General features: G+C 48.2%; 1 protein-coding gene across 2 annotated transcripts in view; it reads right to left on the reverse strand.

The window, feature by feature from the left end:
* Positions 1 to 16,931, reverse strand: part of LOC122379407 (fibulin-2-like) — a 222,546-nt gene that overhangs the window by 82,545 nt on the left and 123,070 nt on the right. For both annotated transcript variants that reach the window (XM_043361616.1, XM_043361617.1), the window contains exon 8: positions 7,518 to 7,574. In XM_043361616.1, the coding sequence (XP_043217551.1) occupies positions 7,518 to 7,574 (57 nt within the window). The remainder of the gene's footprint in view (positions 1 to 7,517; positions 7,575 to 16,931) is intronic.

Below are 16,931 nucleotides of genomic sequence, written 5' to 3' on the forward strand. Positions count from 1 at the left end.
GTTACCCAAACTAGAGTGCACCTGGGAGCGATACCCCATCATCAGGAGCGGGATATGCAGGTCTCATTCATCGTGATTCTCGTCTAAGTACTTCGACAACATGTCGAGGACTGTGCGCAATGCGCATCATCCGCTCGCACTTAAGAGTTGCCTTCAGGGTGATACGGGGAAATCCTAGATCGCTGAATGCCGAGGAGGCGACACATCTCTGAGGTGATGTCACTCTGGAAATTAGCCGCGCAGTCACTGTGAACGCGTCTCGGGCACCCGAACCTGCAATAAACTCGTACGCCAGCACATCACCCACCGTGCCTGCTTTCATGTCGATGACGGGAAGCATTCAACCCACCGAGTGAAATGATCAGTGACAACAAGCAAGTGCTTATTACCGCGTTCCGTCGCCGGCAAGCCACTCAAAAAGTCGATCGTGATGGTCTCAAATGGCTCTTCGGACCGCAATTCACCCATCCTCGCCCTATATTTCGGTCGTGGACTAGCACGAGAAGTGCATCGGTCACACTTCTGACAAAACTCGCGGACTGCCGGTGCAAGACGAGGCCACCAAATGCGCAAAGGAGCTTGCTCAGTCCATTTCTCGGGTCCGAAGTGACCTCCAGTAGGCCCTGCATGAAGTGACGTCAACACCCCAGCTACAAGACCATCAGGAATGACGAGCTGAAGCGCGTCCTGGCCAGGCCTCTGCCTACAGAGGCGATACAGCACCCCATCCACCACCTTCAAACGGTCCCACTGACGGAGCAGCACTCGCGCCGCCGGAGACAGGTAACGCCTGTTGGGGCGCCTACCAGCGGTTAAAGGGACCCTCCCACCTTCAAAAAAGTTAATGAATTGGCATGAAAGTGATGTCGCTTGCGTTCAGGAAGAGCGAAAACGAATATCTACCAAATTTCATCGAAAAATATTCACCGGTTTTCAAGATATTAGACTTTTACTATTGTTTACTTTCTGGGATCTCCGCTGTTCCTAGCGACTTTATTTGAAAGTGCGGCATTTGTTGCGCGCAAAGCAGCATATACCACCGCGTGCTACCAAACGTTTTAGTAAAAGATAAAAAAAAATCGTTAGACCTCCGCTGACGTCACAAATTCTAAGGGGGCATACCAATGCATTAGCCCCTTAGAATCCGAAAACTGCAAGTTTGAAATTCCATATCTCCGAATTAAAGCATTTTTCGATGTTGTGAGTGCCCAAACCGGTATTTGCAGGCCATGGCCACCAATTTGGCTATCTCAACTCAAAACTAATGTTAAGGTGGGAGGGTCCCTTTAAACAACTAGTGATATCCGCTATGGCCGGGTCTTTGCCCTGCTCACTGCGGATGAACCCCGTCGACCATGACTCAGCGGACTCGCGCGTACTCATCGGAGGGTCAGACGACGGGGACTCTGGACTCGCGCACACCCATCGCCGGAGTCTCTGTCGGAGGGGGCTCAGTCTGTTCCCCTAACTTGGCGGACACCCGCTTACAATGAGCCATCTCCGGAAACTGGAAACTCCGTCTGCGTCCCAACATCAGTGCGATCAGCCGGTCGGCGACTCAGGGCGTCCGCCACTGTGCTTTCCGAGCTTGGCCGGTGGATCAGTAAAAAGTCCAACTCAGATAAGCGCTCTAACCAACGGGCTAGCATGCCACTCAGATTGCGAAAATTGATCAGCCATTGGAGACTAGCGTGATCACTGATCACTGATCAGTCACCAAACGAAACCTTCCTCCCAAGAGAAAATGACGAAAATGCTGAACGAATGTGACGCCCACCAGTAGCTCTAGCTTGGTAGCTGAGTAGTTGCACTGTGACTTAGAGAGTCGGTGGCTGGCATAAGAGATTACTTTCTCTACGCCATCCTATGCTTGAGTCAAGACTGCACCAATTCCCTCCCCGCTGGCATCACAGCGCAGGGTAAAGTCGCCCGCTCCCGGCCCGAATCGTGGTAGAGCGATCACTGGCGCACTGCACAACACCTGTTCCAAGCCCCACCTCTCTCCATCCCTCGGTGGTACGGAGTCGGCGCGGGACGACCATGTCACCCACTGTCCTCAGCGGGTCGCCCTCCGGGAGGGACGCGGCGAGGCCCACCATTGTTGCCGCTAGAGTCACGCGGCGGGACCGCGCGTCCGCCATCCCGGCCTCCGGCATTAGAGTGTGGACGAGCGTGGACGCTGCGCAGCTTGTCAACGCACGGGCCGCGGCACGCAGCTCTTTTGCTATAAGCTCCACGTGTGTTGGGGGGGGGGGGGGGTCGCCGGCAGCCAAGCGGCTGCAGCGTATTCCAACGCCCCCTGACGTAACCATTTGCAACAGCAGGAGTTTCAGCTTAAGCATACGGTGGTCGATGACGTCGTAGGCGCGGCTGAAGTCGTATGCCATGAGAACGAACTTCTCGGCCGTGACGCCGTCCACCGGCTTCCCTCTCGGTTTGGGCTTATTCCATCCGTCCTGGACCGTTTGGATCAACCTTCCCAGGTTCTCTTCCGCGGACCGTCCTTTTCGGAAGCCGACCTGCTCAGATGGGACCATCTCCTCCCTCTCCGTCAGGTAGGTCAGGCGTGCAGAGCCAGACACCATTCGCTCCGTCAGCTTCGCCAGGTGTGACGTCAGCGCGATGGGTCGGTAGCGCCTTGATGTTAACCCTCGCATGTGTAGGGGGGGGGGGTCGGATGGACCCCCCCCCATGGTTTTTCGCGAATAACTCGCGTAAAAAGCGGCCGATCGCGACGAAACTTTCAGTACCCTCGAATTGATCAATTTTACACCTACCCTGAAAATTTCATGACCCTGACCCAAATGACCTTTGACCTGTGACCTCTTTGCCGAGACCATGTTTGGCCGGAATCGCGATTTCGCGTATGTCGGCTCGCACTAGCCGCGTGTTTGCAAGCTTTTCGTGGTTTCAAACGTTCAGACATGTGATTTGATGTTACTCCCGTGTGTGTCAAGGTCACTTGAAGGTCAGGTCAGGTCATTGACCTTTGGTGACCTCGGGTGACCTCGGTTCACTTTTTCGAGTTTTACATGTTTCTAGGCTAGTTTTTGGAGCTGAATTCGAATTTAGCAACCATTTGAACATTAACGAAGTAGTTTTGGTGACTTCGTAACATGTTACGAAGCTGTCAGAGGCGGTTGACACGTACTACGAATACCCGTCACGACGCCTACTGGTTGACCTGACCTGACCTGACTCGACCTGGTCTAAATGCTTCAAGACATCATCTGTGATCAAAATTAACACAATATTCGTGATCAGCACCCCGAAAAACCCCTTAGCAGCCACACTTTACGACTTTCTAACAGGTCCCGATTTTCCCGACTTTGGGTCATTGACCTGACCTGGAAGGTCAACCAATGACCTAGGACCTTAAAATTGGGTATCATCGGCTTCCTCTCGTCACGGGCAACACGCTCGTTTTTTCCGCGAAGCTCTAGCTCGATCAGGGGCCAAACGGCAAGGGGGGGGTCCAACCGACCCCCCCCCCCTACACATTAGAAGCTGGCAAACGCCGCACACATGCGAGGGTTAACTTGGGGTCCTTTCCAGCCTTGGGGTTCGGGACGATGACGGCTCTCCGCCAGTCATCCGGCACCTCTACCCGCAACCAGGACTGGTTGATGACGCGCAGGAGCAAGGCCTTGGCTCTCGGGCCGAAATGCTTGAGATGCTCGGCACAGATATTGTCTGGTCCGGAGGCTTTCTTATCGCTCATCTTCCTCAGTTGATTGTTCAGCTCGTTTTCCGTGAAGGGGCCGCAGCAGCCGCCGTCTTCTTTCTGACCCGCGCACGCGGTGCACGAGAGGCGGCTTAGCTGGTTAAGCTCCTGTCTTACGACGCGGTCCCGTTTCCTGTTACGGACCTGCCGGCTAACTATGGAGTAGGTGCGCACGAAGGAGGTCGCCTTCTCTAGGTCCTCCACGGCGAGGCCGCGGTCCCCTTGGAGAGCGTGGCCGGGGCACGCCTGCACCGATCCCTCCATCTTGCGTAGCACCTTCGTGACTCTCCCGATGTTAGTCGGCTTGTTAAGCGTGGTATAGGCGAACTCACGGAAGCTGCGGGTCTTGGCCAGTGTTCGCCATGGGCCGGGCCAGCCCAATGGGCCATGGGCTGGGCTGGGCTTCGGGCTGGGCTGGGCCCTCAAATAATAAGGATCGATGGGCTGTGGATGGGCTGGGCTAGGAACTGTAAGGTGGACTTGGGGTTAACAAGTGAAACAAAAACCGTAACTAGCTTATTACTGTGCGAGACTCAAAAAGAGTTATAGAAAAGGGAATAGGTGCAAGGTGCATTGTGCATGCAGCTCTCAAAACATTGTTTCTTTGCTATAGCTTTGGAATTTGGATTACACCATACCATATATGCCACCTGTATGGTTTCAATAATTTTTAATCAATTCATTTTTGACGGGCTGGGCTGGGCTTTGACACCTAAGTTTACCGTGAATGGGCTCGGGCTGGGCCGGGCTGTGAGCCCAATGGGCCTGGGCCGGGCTGGACTGGGGTTTTGCAGCCCATGGCGAACACTGGTCTTGGCCTCCTCTTCTATCTTGGCGGCTTGACGTATGGCCTCCAGTAGTTTTTTTGATCCACTATTTTTCTTCGCTAGCTATTTCGACGCTAGCGATTTTGTCACTAGCTGTTTTGAAGCACTGGCTATTTTGCTTCACAAGGCATTTTGACGCTAGCGATTTTGTCACTAGCTGTAGGTACTAGCAATGGCGGATCCTGACTTGTGTTTGGGGGGGGGGGCAACTCATGCAAGAAACCAAACCTATGGTACCCCTAAATCCTGTTTTCTCATCGGATTTAAGCCACTTATTTTTCGTCACAGCCCTGAAACGATATTTTTTCAACTAAAAAAATATATATAGAAATGGCAGCCCACCCGACCCGTGCCTTTATATTACTTTGAAAACACTTCAAATTGCTTTTGTCGACCAGTTAGCCCGCTCCGGGTCGGTGCTTGGCGAAGCCTTCGCGGGCTGGGAGGTGTCGGTTGGAACTTGGACCCCCCTGCCGTTCGGCCCCTGATCAAGCTAGAGTTCGCGGAGAAAACAAAAGTGTTGCCCGTGAGTGACTAGAGGAAGCCGATGATACCCGATTTTAAAGTCTTTGGTCATTGGTTGACCTTCCAGGGCGGTGTTTCACGGTCGCGCTGCCAGCCGCTGCCAGCGCATTCCACGAGCTAAGGTCAACCTTCGGTAGTGTTGTAGGTATAGGCTTGTTGATGTCTCCATGGAAACCAAAAGCGCCAACAGCGCTGGCAGCGGCTGGCAGCGTGCCGTGAAACACCGCCCAGGTCAGGTCATAGACCCAAAAGACGGGAAAATCAGGACCTGTCAGAACCTCCTAAAGTAAGGCTGTAACAGGGTTTTCTGGGATGCTAATCACGAATTTCATGTTAGTTTGGATCATAAATGATGTCTTCATGCATTTAGGCCGGGTCAGGTCAGGTCAGGTCAACCAGTAGGGGTACATACTTATGGACGTCCGTATAGCAGGTGTCCACTACCACCGGCAGCTACGTAACATAATACGAAGGCAGCAAAACTACTTCGTAAATGTTCAAATAGTTGCTAAATACTAAATTCAAAATCAGCTAAACGAACCCATGCTAGAAACATGTTAAACTCGGAAAAAAGCACCGAGGTCATCAAAGGTCAATGACTTGACTTCACCCTAAGGTGACATTGACTATCACAAGGATGGGACCAACATCATTTCACATGTTTGACCGTTTTAAACCACCGAAAAAACAAAACAAAAAACTGCAAACGCGCGGATAATGTGAGCCGAGATACGCCGAATCGCGACTCCGGCCAAACATGGTCTCAAATATGGCCAAACACTTACACGATAACTTCACACGTCGATCAAGAGGTAATTGGTAAAGTATGCAATAAGACCTTCTTGGGTGAAGACAAGAATAACACTTTTATCACAAGCTCACAGGCTTTTAACTTGACCTCAGGTAAACAAAAGGCATACCATTCGACGCGTCTGAGCAAGGCAAACACGATGCTGTCAAAATCGCGGCTCTGTGATCATTTTTTGAGAAGGTATTCTCCAAACACCGAGCCCGTATCTTAGGCCACTTGACCTGACCTCAGAGGTTTTTGGTTGACCTGAGACCTTAAAATCGTATACCAATCGCTGTGTCTTGTAACGGCGCACACGCTCGTTTTTCCGCGACGCTCTCGCTTTATTAGGGGCATAACGGCGAGAGGGTTGTACCCCCCCCCCCCTCGGCCGGCGCGTATGTAGAAAACCAATAGCTCCGGCAAGGGTTAGGGTTAGGAGAGTAAGGCGGCCTAAAGTTATTTCGCCACGGTAATCTGGCCCGCTGAGCTCCTCTATCAGTTTGGCTTGAACGGCAGCGGCGTTGTTGGAGGGCGATCCGTACTGTTGAAGTGCGAACTGACCCTTAGGGAAAGTCGCCTTGACCCTCGGGTGTGTCGATGTGTCTGTCCAGCGTGGACCTCGTGGACCAGCCATTTACCGTGGACCATTCATTTATTTGACATCGACGAAGATCATGGAACATTTTTGTCCATCAGACCTCTGGATTTTCTTCGATTGCCGCGCTGAAATGCCGCTCCGTTCTCGGCAGTTTTGACATACCGGGTCGTACCGGCCTGAGGATAGGAATTCTCTCAGGAATTTTTTCTCAAGAATTTTCTCAGGAATTCCCGAGTCGGAATAAAACTTTACCTCCTCGACCATTCGCCGAAAAATGCCTCATCGCGTTGCATCTCGCGCCTCGTTGAAAGTGACCATCCCACCTTAACATTAGTTTTGAGTTGAGATAGCCATATTGGTGGCCATGGCCTGCAAATACCGGTTTGGGCACTCACAACGTCGAAATATGCTTTAATTCGGAGATACGGAATTTCAAACTTGCAGTTTTCGGATTCTAAGGGGCTAATGCATTAGGATGCCCCCTTAGAATTTGTGACGTCAGCGGTGATCTAACGATTTTAAAACCTTATACTAACATCTTTGTGAAGCAGTGGTGGATATATGCTATTTGCGCGCAACATCTGCCGCAAACACCGCACTTCCAAAATGAAGTCGCTAGGAACAGCGGAGTTCCCAAAAAGGAAACAAAAGTAAAAGAGTAATATCTTGAAAACCGGTGAATATTTTTCGGTGAAATTTGGTGTAGGTATTCGTTTTTGCTCTTTCTGAACCGAGCGACATCACTTTCATGCCAATTCATTAACTTTTTTGAAGGTGGGAGGGTCCCTTTAAGCCGCACCCGGCCGCCGCGCGCAGGTATTCCGCGACAAGTCGCATTCTCGCCCATCTACATATCACTGAAAACGATTTCAAGGTCATATTTACACGACCCTAGCAGAGCGATCAACGAGGTGTCATACCTATGGTGATTGGCCAAAGGTCCAATAATCACAGCGCGCGTTAGACGGCGTTCAAAGATGACGCCAGGACTTTCCGGATACCCTGTACGGCTCAAACCACTCAAGGAAGAATCCTTGCGCGATGACATACCATCGCATAGTTGGTTTTCTGGATTGATCGTGAATCCATCCGGGCACTGTGGAGTCCCTGTGCAAAAAGAATTGATGTCAATGGTCAATGCGAAACGCGCACCATCGCCTCTACGTCGAGGCACCAGCAATGAAACCATAAATACAGCCGGTCATAAAATTCACACTCCCCTCCCCCCAAAGGTTCAAATTAAAACTGCACCACTCCTCAACTCAAACTTAAACGACGAACGAACTTCAAGGAACTGCAGGTCAACGACTACAACGTTAAACGACTACGTATGGGAAATATCTTGAACATCTTACTGAGCTTACTCTGGAAAATTGATACATTGGTCTTCAAAAAAAAAAAAAAAACTCCGGCATTCGGCTACGCCTGGTGCCTACGATTTTTAAAGACCTTGGTTTCCATTTTTCTTTCCCAGAGCCATTCAGTAATATATGACCTTTGACCTACTTGGCAAAATATTTTTCGTTTCAAAGGTCTTTTTTGTTCAAAGTTCTTTAGTACCGTTTACCGCTTCTTTTTGCGACCATTCGTTCGGAAGTTTGCCAGAAATGCAGAATATCCCCCCCCCCCCAAGCGGGGAGCGTATGGCTGAATAGCCCAGCGTGGCGCGGGTTAACAGGGGAGGGACGCAGTAGGGGAGACCGGGGCTAGTTGGTGCCAGGGGTAAGTTGGGACGGAAGGGATATTTCCAATACTTCTCGGCAGTTGGCGTTCAAGCTTATTTTGCGCATGCACAGTAACGCCGTCTGTTTGTCAACGTGGTGTCGGCGCGTCCTGAGGTAAGTACTGTTAACCCTCGCCCGTAAACGGTGTTTTGCCACCTTCGCCCATGCAGGGGGGGGGGGGGTTGGTGCGACACCCCTGGCGTTTGAACACGGAGCGTCGTAGAGCTTAGCGGAAAAGACCAGCGGATTGCTCTCAGCGAGATCTCGCGATTGGTGGTATATTTTTTGGTCCTAGGTCAACATTTGACCTACTTATGACCGGTCAAAGGTCAAATTTTCGGAAAAATCTAACTTTTTCAGATTTCCGCGCCGATTGCGGCAAAACGGTAAGAGATATCGACTTGAAACCTTCACTATCGTGATCCTTGATCAATTCTCTATCGTTTGGTGTATATTTCGATGTCATAACTCTAAAAATGATGCGTTGGGAGCATCGGAAGTCTGCAAGGTCATTTGTGCACTGGGTCACGTCAGGCGTGTGACGTCACTGACCTGACCCTGACCCAAAATGAACTACAAGAAACAACCGACGATGCCTGAAATGGATAGCAAATTCGAATTCAGGGCATCAAAATACCCCGAAAAGGCATACAAGTGCAAGAAGTCATTACAGGTCAACCGAGGTCACTGATCTGATCTTGACCTTTAGTAACCTTGAAAAGGTCAACGGACATTGTGCCAATGTCAAATCAGCCAGTTATGATTCTAAAACAATCCATCAGTGTGTCAGGTCAGTCGGCATTTATACCAATGTGAAGCAATCTCCAATTTAGCGTAAATCTGGCCGGAGGTTGTTCCCTTTATGACGTCATAACTCCGTGACCTGACATGACCTTGACAAAAAAAAATACCAAAAGTTCCGCAAAGGATGCCCCATAGGGTACTGAAAATTTGAGCAGGCTATCTGAAACGGTTCGGCGTGTAGCTAAGAAAAACCTCAGGGGGTGCACCAACCCCCCCCCCCCTACATGGGCGAGGGTTAATAATCGCTAAAAATGTGTTTTCAGGTACCAAAAGTGATTTTCTTGCTTTGAAAATATTCTCTTCTAGTGTCATTGATAGTGGAAACATTGCAAATTCGCTACGCCTGAGAGACCTGCGGACATTTTGGCTATGACTATGAGTACACTCTCAACCGTTCTTCGCCAAATCATTGTGAATTGGTCACGTGGTTCCAAAATAAAAATGGCGCTTCGGGTTAGTTGGGCCAGGTTGATGTGGGGCAAGTTGGGCATGTTTGTGTAGACATGGCCGTGATAGACTTTATGCAAAACATTAGTCACATTGTATTGGCAAGCAAGACCAGTTCGAAGCCAAAGTCAAAGTTCAGTTCAAGTCCCAATTCCAAGCCTAGCCCCCCGCTCCAGACCGAATCCCCCCGTCAATGACAATGACCTTCAGACGACCTTTCGTCCGAGAAGGTTCCAGGAGAAAACCCAATCGGCGGCTGCCCTGGCGTCGCAGCGCCAGCCAATCAGCAGCCGCCATCACTGCCACAGCCGTCGCCGCAGAGCACGGCAAATAGCCCACGGCGCGTGAGCTGTAGCCGCGGGCGCTCGCAGCGGCAGAGTTCCACTTCCGACTCTGACTCAGTCGGTCTCGGAGCGGCAGTCCATTCATTGGCGGCAGTTCATTCATTGCCAACATATATAGCCGCCCGGGCAATAGGCGGCGGCACAGGAGAAGGAGCCCTCCTACATTTGTCAAAAGCAAGCCGAGAGAGAAATGCTTGCAGTGTGAATATTGGGAACATACGCTATGCACAGGGGGCAGCAGAATCTTCATCCGTCAAAACTGTTACTCGGAGAGCGAATGAGTGAGGTTGGTGCATTTTGTAAAAGCACCTAAAGCTGGTCATACATACACATTTTGCGTGTGTGCGTTTTTGTTTGCCGCAGGAGTACTGCAAACGTTTGCGTTTTGTCATTAAATGTTGATAAACATGCCCGCATGGATAAGCGATGACTGCTCATGTGAAACATGAACAAAAATGTGTTTAGATAAACTGTTTTTCCTAGTGCACCGACTTGCCCCAACCCCTGGCCCGACTCACCCCGCCTGCGGGGTAAGTTGGGACATTGGAGGATGGTCGCTTTGATCAGAAATGACACCAAGACGATACTACCATCTCTCTTATACTAAGTCTTCTTTAAAATATACAGAAATAAGCTCTCGGTTAATAGCCAACAAATAATGATATGTATACTCAATAGTTATACCGAAGTTATGACGCTTAACCCGCGCCGGGCCGGGGGTGTTTGAACACCCCACTGCGGTTTTTCGCAGATATCTCAAAAATTGCGGCACACCTGTTCACGCCCGTTCTGGCACACCTGTTCGTGCATCTTTTCCGCACATGTTGTGAAAATTTCAGACCCAGGTCTCCTTAGGTCAGGTCACCAGGTCACGCCAAGTGACCTCACCTCAGAAAAATAAGAATGCTCATCATAGCTACACCGATTGATCGATTGCCTTGAAACTTTCAGCGATTAATTAGAACAACATTATCTATAAAATGTATATCTCAGAATTTTGATATCGGTGACCTAAGGTCAGGTCAATTTTGCGGCCTCTCCATTATAAGTCAATGGGAGAAAGTTGAAAAGCGTCTGTTTTGCACAAGCGCTATTCTAGACACTCTCAAACATCGCGATGTAGGTAAAATTGACACATTGAACCGGAAAATGGCAACTGTGACCCCTCATTATGTCCCCGAGGTCATCTCAGATCACGAGCAGAATCTAACAGTTTTTTGCTAATAACTTCTGATGGAGGCGTGCTAGAGCGCTGAGAACGCCTTAGATGTGTTAGGCTCGACGTTGCGGATCGACTTATATGCAACATGACCTTTTCCGGTCAGGTCATGACCTTGACCTGAGGTCAAATTTTCAGGTTAACCTTTCAAGGTCAAATTATAGTTCATTCGACGCGTCTCGACGAGAGAAACACGATGCTGGCAAAAGTAATGTCATAGCTCTTTTGAGGCAGAAGTTATTGCTAAAAAAAAACGCTTTTCGTAAAAACGGCTATTTTCGGAGTTTTTGCCCTCTGGAGGCTAAACCATTGACCTGAGATCAAATCTGAGAACATTACTCAGAAAGGTCTGTAAATGTGCTATCAAATGCGCTTTTCCGCGGCGCTGTAGCTCTATCCGTTCCCGAGATAGCTGTTGGCAGTTTCCAAAATGTTGAAATAGTCAACATTTTACCTTTGGTGACCTCTGGTGACCTGACCTTTGACCTGACCCAAAAAATGACCGACATGTTTTCGTCCTCATTTTGGACGTTCTTTCGATTGCCGCTTACAGCGTGTCGCTACGTGGCCCAGGAGCCGAGTTAGAAGGGGGTGTTCAGACACCCCCGGCCCGGCGCGGAATCTCAGAGCACCGGCCCGGCGCGGGTTAAAGTAAAAACTGGCCCAAATAACCCCGGTCTCCCCTAGTTGCCCGGCCAACTGCTCTGCAGTTTAAGGGCGAGCTCTTCCAAGCTGATACGATCCTCTGAAATCAGTTGGTACATACCTACTACCTTACCCACCAACACAATTTGAGAGAGAACAAGTCACTTAGCTGGCAAACGTGCATCGAAAAAGCGTGATGAGGACAGCTCCCTTCTTTGTCAAAACGGGTAAGAATTAATGCCAACTTTGAAATCTAAGCTGTGTTGCGGTATTGGTGGTGATATGCGGCGTGTATGCCTTGTTCTCAGCAAAAGGCAACCACTTGATTAAAGACACATAAACCGCCAAAATAATCTGTTTCGAGTTAATAACAGTGCATATCTTAAAGGTCAATTGCTTTGTCAAAGGACATTTAGATTTAAATGACAGTAGGGGAGATCCGTGTAAGACGCCCAGGGTCGGTAAGAGGCCCCATCGCTTTTTTACCAAACCAATAATGTTATTTATTTTTTAATGTTCTTGTAAAGCAGAAGCCCTCTTGAAACAACAACTCACGAAACCTGAGGTATCAGGTGCGTCGCAGCGACTTTTGGTAAGCCTGTTTCTGTTTTTTTGCCCCTTTACTTGCCAGATATATGCATCTTTATCACCCTTATATATCTGAAAAACAATGGCTATCAAATGCAATCTTATCTCATCGAAATTTGTCACATGTTAGCTTCAGAATAGACCATGTTCTGGTGCGCTGCAAATGTCTCATAAACCATAAAGATTGTGACGTTAAAACACTGCATTTTTTAAGAGGCCCTCCCTTCGAGGATGATAAAACGCCCCCCGATAAAAAACGCCCCCGATGCTAAAACGCCTGCACCTGCGACAGGCGTGGCATTCTTTTTTCAAGGAGTTTGTTTTTGTTTCTTTTTTCTGTTTCTTTTCTTAGAGGTAATAGGTACAATTTTCGTTGGTCATCAGCGTTTGGTTGTGCTAGTTTTCGCATTGTTCGAGCGCTTTGAAAGTGTTATTGGTTTCGATAACACCGTATTTGCTTAGCTTTTCGAAATAAAAGGCCTTGCAGCTGTGTTCGCAAAGCGTCTTTTACCATCACTGATGTTAGTTGTCGGACTTTCGTCCCCGTCTTGAGTTGAGATGTTAGTTTCACAACGTTTCGGCCAGTTACTTCTCCGGCCGTCGTCAGGTGTTCTTTGGCCCTTGGAAGGACCTGGATGTTGGTGGCGTTGCGCCGTACGCGTCATACCGTTCGAAAGCTCCTGTAGTCAGCGGGAATCGAACTCGGGTTTCCCCGGTGATAGTCCACGGTTCTAACCACTCCACTATCGAGGCAGACTCGATAGAACTCGATAGTGGTTAGAACCGTGGACTATCACCGGGGAAACCCGAGTTCGATTCCCGCTGACTACAGGAGCTTTCGAACGGTATGACGCGTACGGCGCAACGCCACCAACATCCAGGTCCTTCTAAGGGCCAAAGAACACCTGACGACGGCCGGAGAAGTAACTGGGCGAAACGTTGTGAAACTAACATCTCAACTCAAGACGGGGACGAAAGTCCGACAACTAACATCAATGATACTAACACCTCGTCTCAAGCATTCAGAAGAACTGCGTCTTTTACAAGTCGACTTGACTTGTAAAACGCCCGAGGGGGGAGGGGGTCTTACCATACCCATAGTGTAAGAGGCCCTTTTGCAACTTTTTCCAAAATGTTAAAGTTTACGGTTTGTGTACCCCCTAGATTCATTTTGAATGCAAATATGTATGGGAAAATGATGCATGCTCACAGCGCATGCACACGTTAGCTCTTAAATATTATCAGTTGTCTAAAAATAGCAACTGAGCTTAAGGGGGGCCTCCTGCACCACTCTCCCCTGCATCATTTGTACAGTACATAATTTTGCACCAAACTTCTGCTTTCAACCCTCTTCATTCATTCATTCCTAAGGCCCAAACAGTCTCACGATTGTCTGGAAATCGTATGTCAGATCCCATGCCTGCATGCGACTGGTGCGTATATAGGGACCGATAGAATTTGAAAAGGCTCTCGCATGCGATTTCCTGGCTGCCGAAAGAGTGTTTGAGTCATAACACCGACAAACATGGTATGTCAGCCTTGTCACCGGGTTATGGTGCTCAGCTTGTAGTGACCTTCTCCGTCACCGACTCCCTTCTCCATCATTTCCCTCGTCATCACTACCTACTAGATTTAGGTGATGCTCAGACAAATTCACAAACAAAACCAAACTTTGAACATGTAATTGTGCTCAAATATGTCGAAATCACTTAGCACCAGCATGGCAAACAGCAACGAACTTCAATTTCAGCACAGCCAAAACCAACCCCGCATTCGATGTCTCTCGAACGACGAAGATTCTACGTCGTCCGAGAGACATCGAAAGCGGGGTAAAACTCGCGGTTGAATGGATCGACCGATCTCAGACACTTTCCTGTATAGTCTCCCTTGAAAGTATGGCGACTCTGAGGGAAGGCGCCACCTGCCCCAGTCGAGGTTGAGCGGAAAAGTTTGAGAGCCGCTGGTAGCACTGACCGAAGCCTGACACGCGGAGGCAGCCAGCGCGGCGGGGCGAGGGGAGTGGTTGCGGACTGCGGAGGGATAGGGGGGGGGGGGGGTAGCAGTCGCCGTCCGGTAACTTGTGAAGGCATGTGGTCAACGGAAGCCACCCTACTCGCAGAGGACTTGTTGAGATTTGTTGCATTGTAAAGTTAAGAATTTGACTAGTAATGTCAATTACGGAAAATCGGAATACCGATATCAAACCAAATACCAACCAAAACCACGGGAAAATACCGAAACCAAACCAACTTGGGAAACTGAGGAAAATACCAACTTCTTACCGATTTGTTAGCCTCTTATACATTAGTGAGGGCTTATGATACCAACAAAATACCAAACACATTACGATTGAAATACCAAATACCAAGTTGGTATTGGTTTGGTATCGGTATACCGTAAAGTGGGGCTATTTGAAACGGATTTTACAGTTTTTGGCCTCTCCCTTTAAGACGGTTCATATTTCTTATAGCATGTAAATTGCAAAAATGTAGTTCTCCGTAAGCTCTTTCATATAGGTGCATTTTGGTTCAGCTAGTAATAATGATTAAGGATATTTTTTTAGTTAAAGCCTGTCTCAAATAGCCCCATAGGGTGGGGCTATTTGAGACAGTTTTAGTTACGAAGAAATTGAAGAAAATCGGTCACGCTCGAGATAATTTTTTAAATGCCATGCGATTGGATATTTAATTTTGATCATTCTGACAAAAATTGTTTTTGCAAAGACAGTTATATTTCCTTTATATTCAATCTTTTCCTTTTTCGTAGGATGCTTCATTTCGGTAGGTTTTAAAATTGCATCACTATATGCTAAGGCTATCATAATATGATGTGACCCTAAACTTTCAAATTTGCAGAATGATCATCAAGGACTATTCTAAAGTCAACAACAGTAAAATTTTGAAAGAAAGTTTTTGTATATAGCCCTGGTGGCGTGAAAACAGACATACTGAAAGTCGGTGGGGCTATTTGAGACAGGCTCGCTACCTAATGAAGCACACCGTAATGAATCAAACGAGCTAAAAGGTTTCCCAAAACATTTAAGTGAATGGTCTGCATGTTTCCTTGTTCCATTGCACATCTTCATGCGAAGAAATAACAGTAAAATGTTAAGTGGTTTTGATTTTATGACGATTTTCCTCGATCGCTGCATGCTGTATCAATTGGGCGGTTACCCTATCACATCAAGCCTACTTGCATAGGCTCACCTAACAGTACGTTCATGTGTGAAGTAATCTTATGGTGTTTTTTGGTCAACCAAGGTAGACATGTGTTGATTGTCGACTAAGTCAGTGACTGATGAAGCAGATTTTTTGGTCACCAGCTGAATGGTCATTATGTTACACTACGAACATTTGCTGCTAAAAGTACCTACCATGAACCCACTGCACGTTTATGACCACGACCGATTCATCGGTGTTGCTCATGTCGAACGTTCGATGCACTTCAAGTAGATGGTGGTAAGTCTTCTCGGGTGCAATCGCATCACCATTATCAGTAGCTATTTGGCATATCGGTTGAGGTTTGACCAGGTGGGCATCATCGGGATTCTGAGACAATGGGTTACGCAATCGGCAGTAACGTTAACAATGTATAATATTTTCATGACAAATATGCTTAGCCTATAAGTAAAACGGTAGTAACGATAGATGCAGTGCTGAAGCTGTTAAAATTTCAACTATGTTAAGCGGCAGGTAGGGGTCCTTTTCGAGCAACTTAAATTGTGCGTTTTTCTGTATTTCGTATTTTACACCAAATTTCTTTCAAAAGTTTTCGAAATTTTTCAAAAAGGTTATTCAGGTCATTCACTGTTCAATTCCGCATCAGCCTAAGCAAAAATGACGAAAAAATATCAAACGGTTTTCATTTTACAGCGATTTTACTAAACCACTACCTTACTGTCTCAAATAGCCCCACTGTCTCAAATAGCCCCACTTTACGGTACCAAAAAGTTGGTATCCCATTGAAATCTCTAAATTTGACCCGCCATCGGCACGACTGTCACAGTTTTTTGGTAAAATCCGGAAACCCGTGCCCGAATGCGAAAAAAACATCAGTTGCACCCACTAACAGAATGCATCCGTGGCTGCAGATGCACCCGCGAGAGTAGGTCAATTGAAATCACAAAAAAAAATATTCCCAGCCAATTCGCCAATTCACTCTAGCCAGTTAGTCCTTTATTTCAAGTTATCTCTTTTTAATGAGCGAGTGTGAACGGTGACAAAAAAAATGCCGTTCAGACGTCTTCTTTTTAAAAGCTCTATTTGATGCCAGGTTGTCCCCCTCTCATGACCTGGTTTCGTCGTTCGGAAGGCCTCTTCACAGTAGGGTTATGGCGGAACTTTGCTCCGTTGTAATTTTACGCGTCACGCACACTGAGTGATTGACCCCCACTAAGGCAGACCAATGAGCTCCCGGCTGGTGAACCTAAGCGGCGCATGTATCCGCCCGGGGCGGTAGACGGGGTCAAGGCGAGCGATACCAGCATGACCTTTGGTCAGCCTCCACCTGTTTTGACCCAGTTGTCAGCCGCTTGTGCCTAGGTCATTATGGAGCGAGCGAAGCGAGCGTAGTCTTTCCTTAGATACGGAAATTTCTGAATATGAGCGGCCGGCCGGCCGTGCGGACGCTTTTGCGAGGCTTATATCTCAGCAACCACTTGACCGATTTACATGCGGTAATTTTTGTAGGGTAG

Source organism: Amphibalanus amphitrite, unplaced genomic scaffold (assembly GCF_019059575.1).
Source record: "Amphibalanus amphitrite isolate SeventyFive unplaced genomic scaffold, NRLGWU_Aamphi_draft 000077F_arrow, whole genome shotgun sequence".
NCBI lineage: Eukaryota > Metazoa > Arthropoda > Thecostraca > Balanomorpha > Balanidae > Amphibalanus > Amphibalanus amphitrite.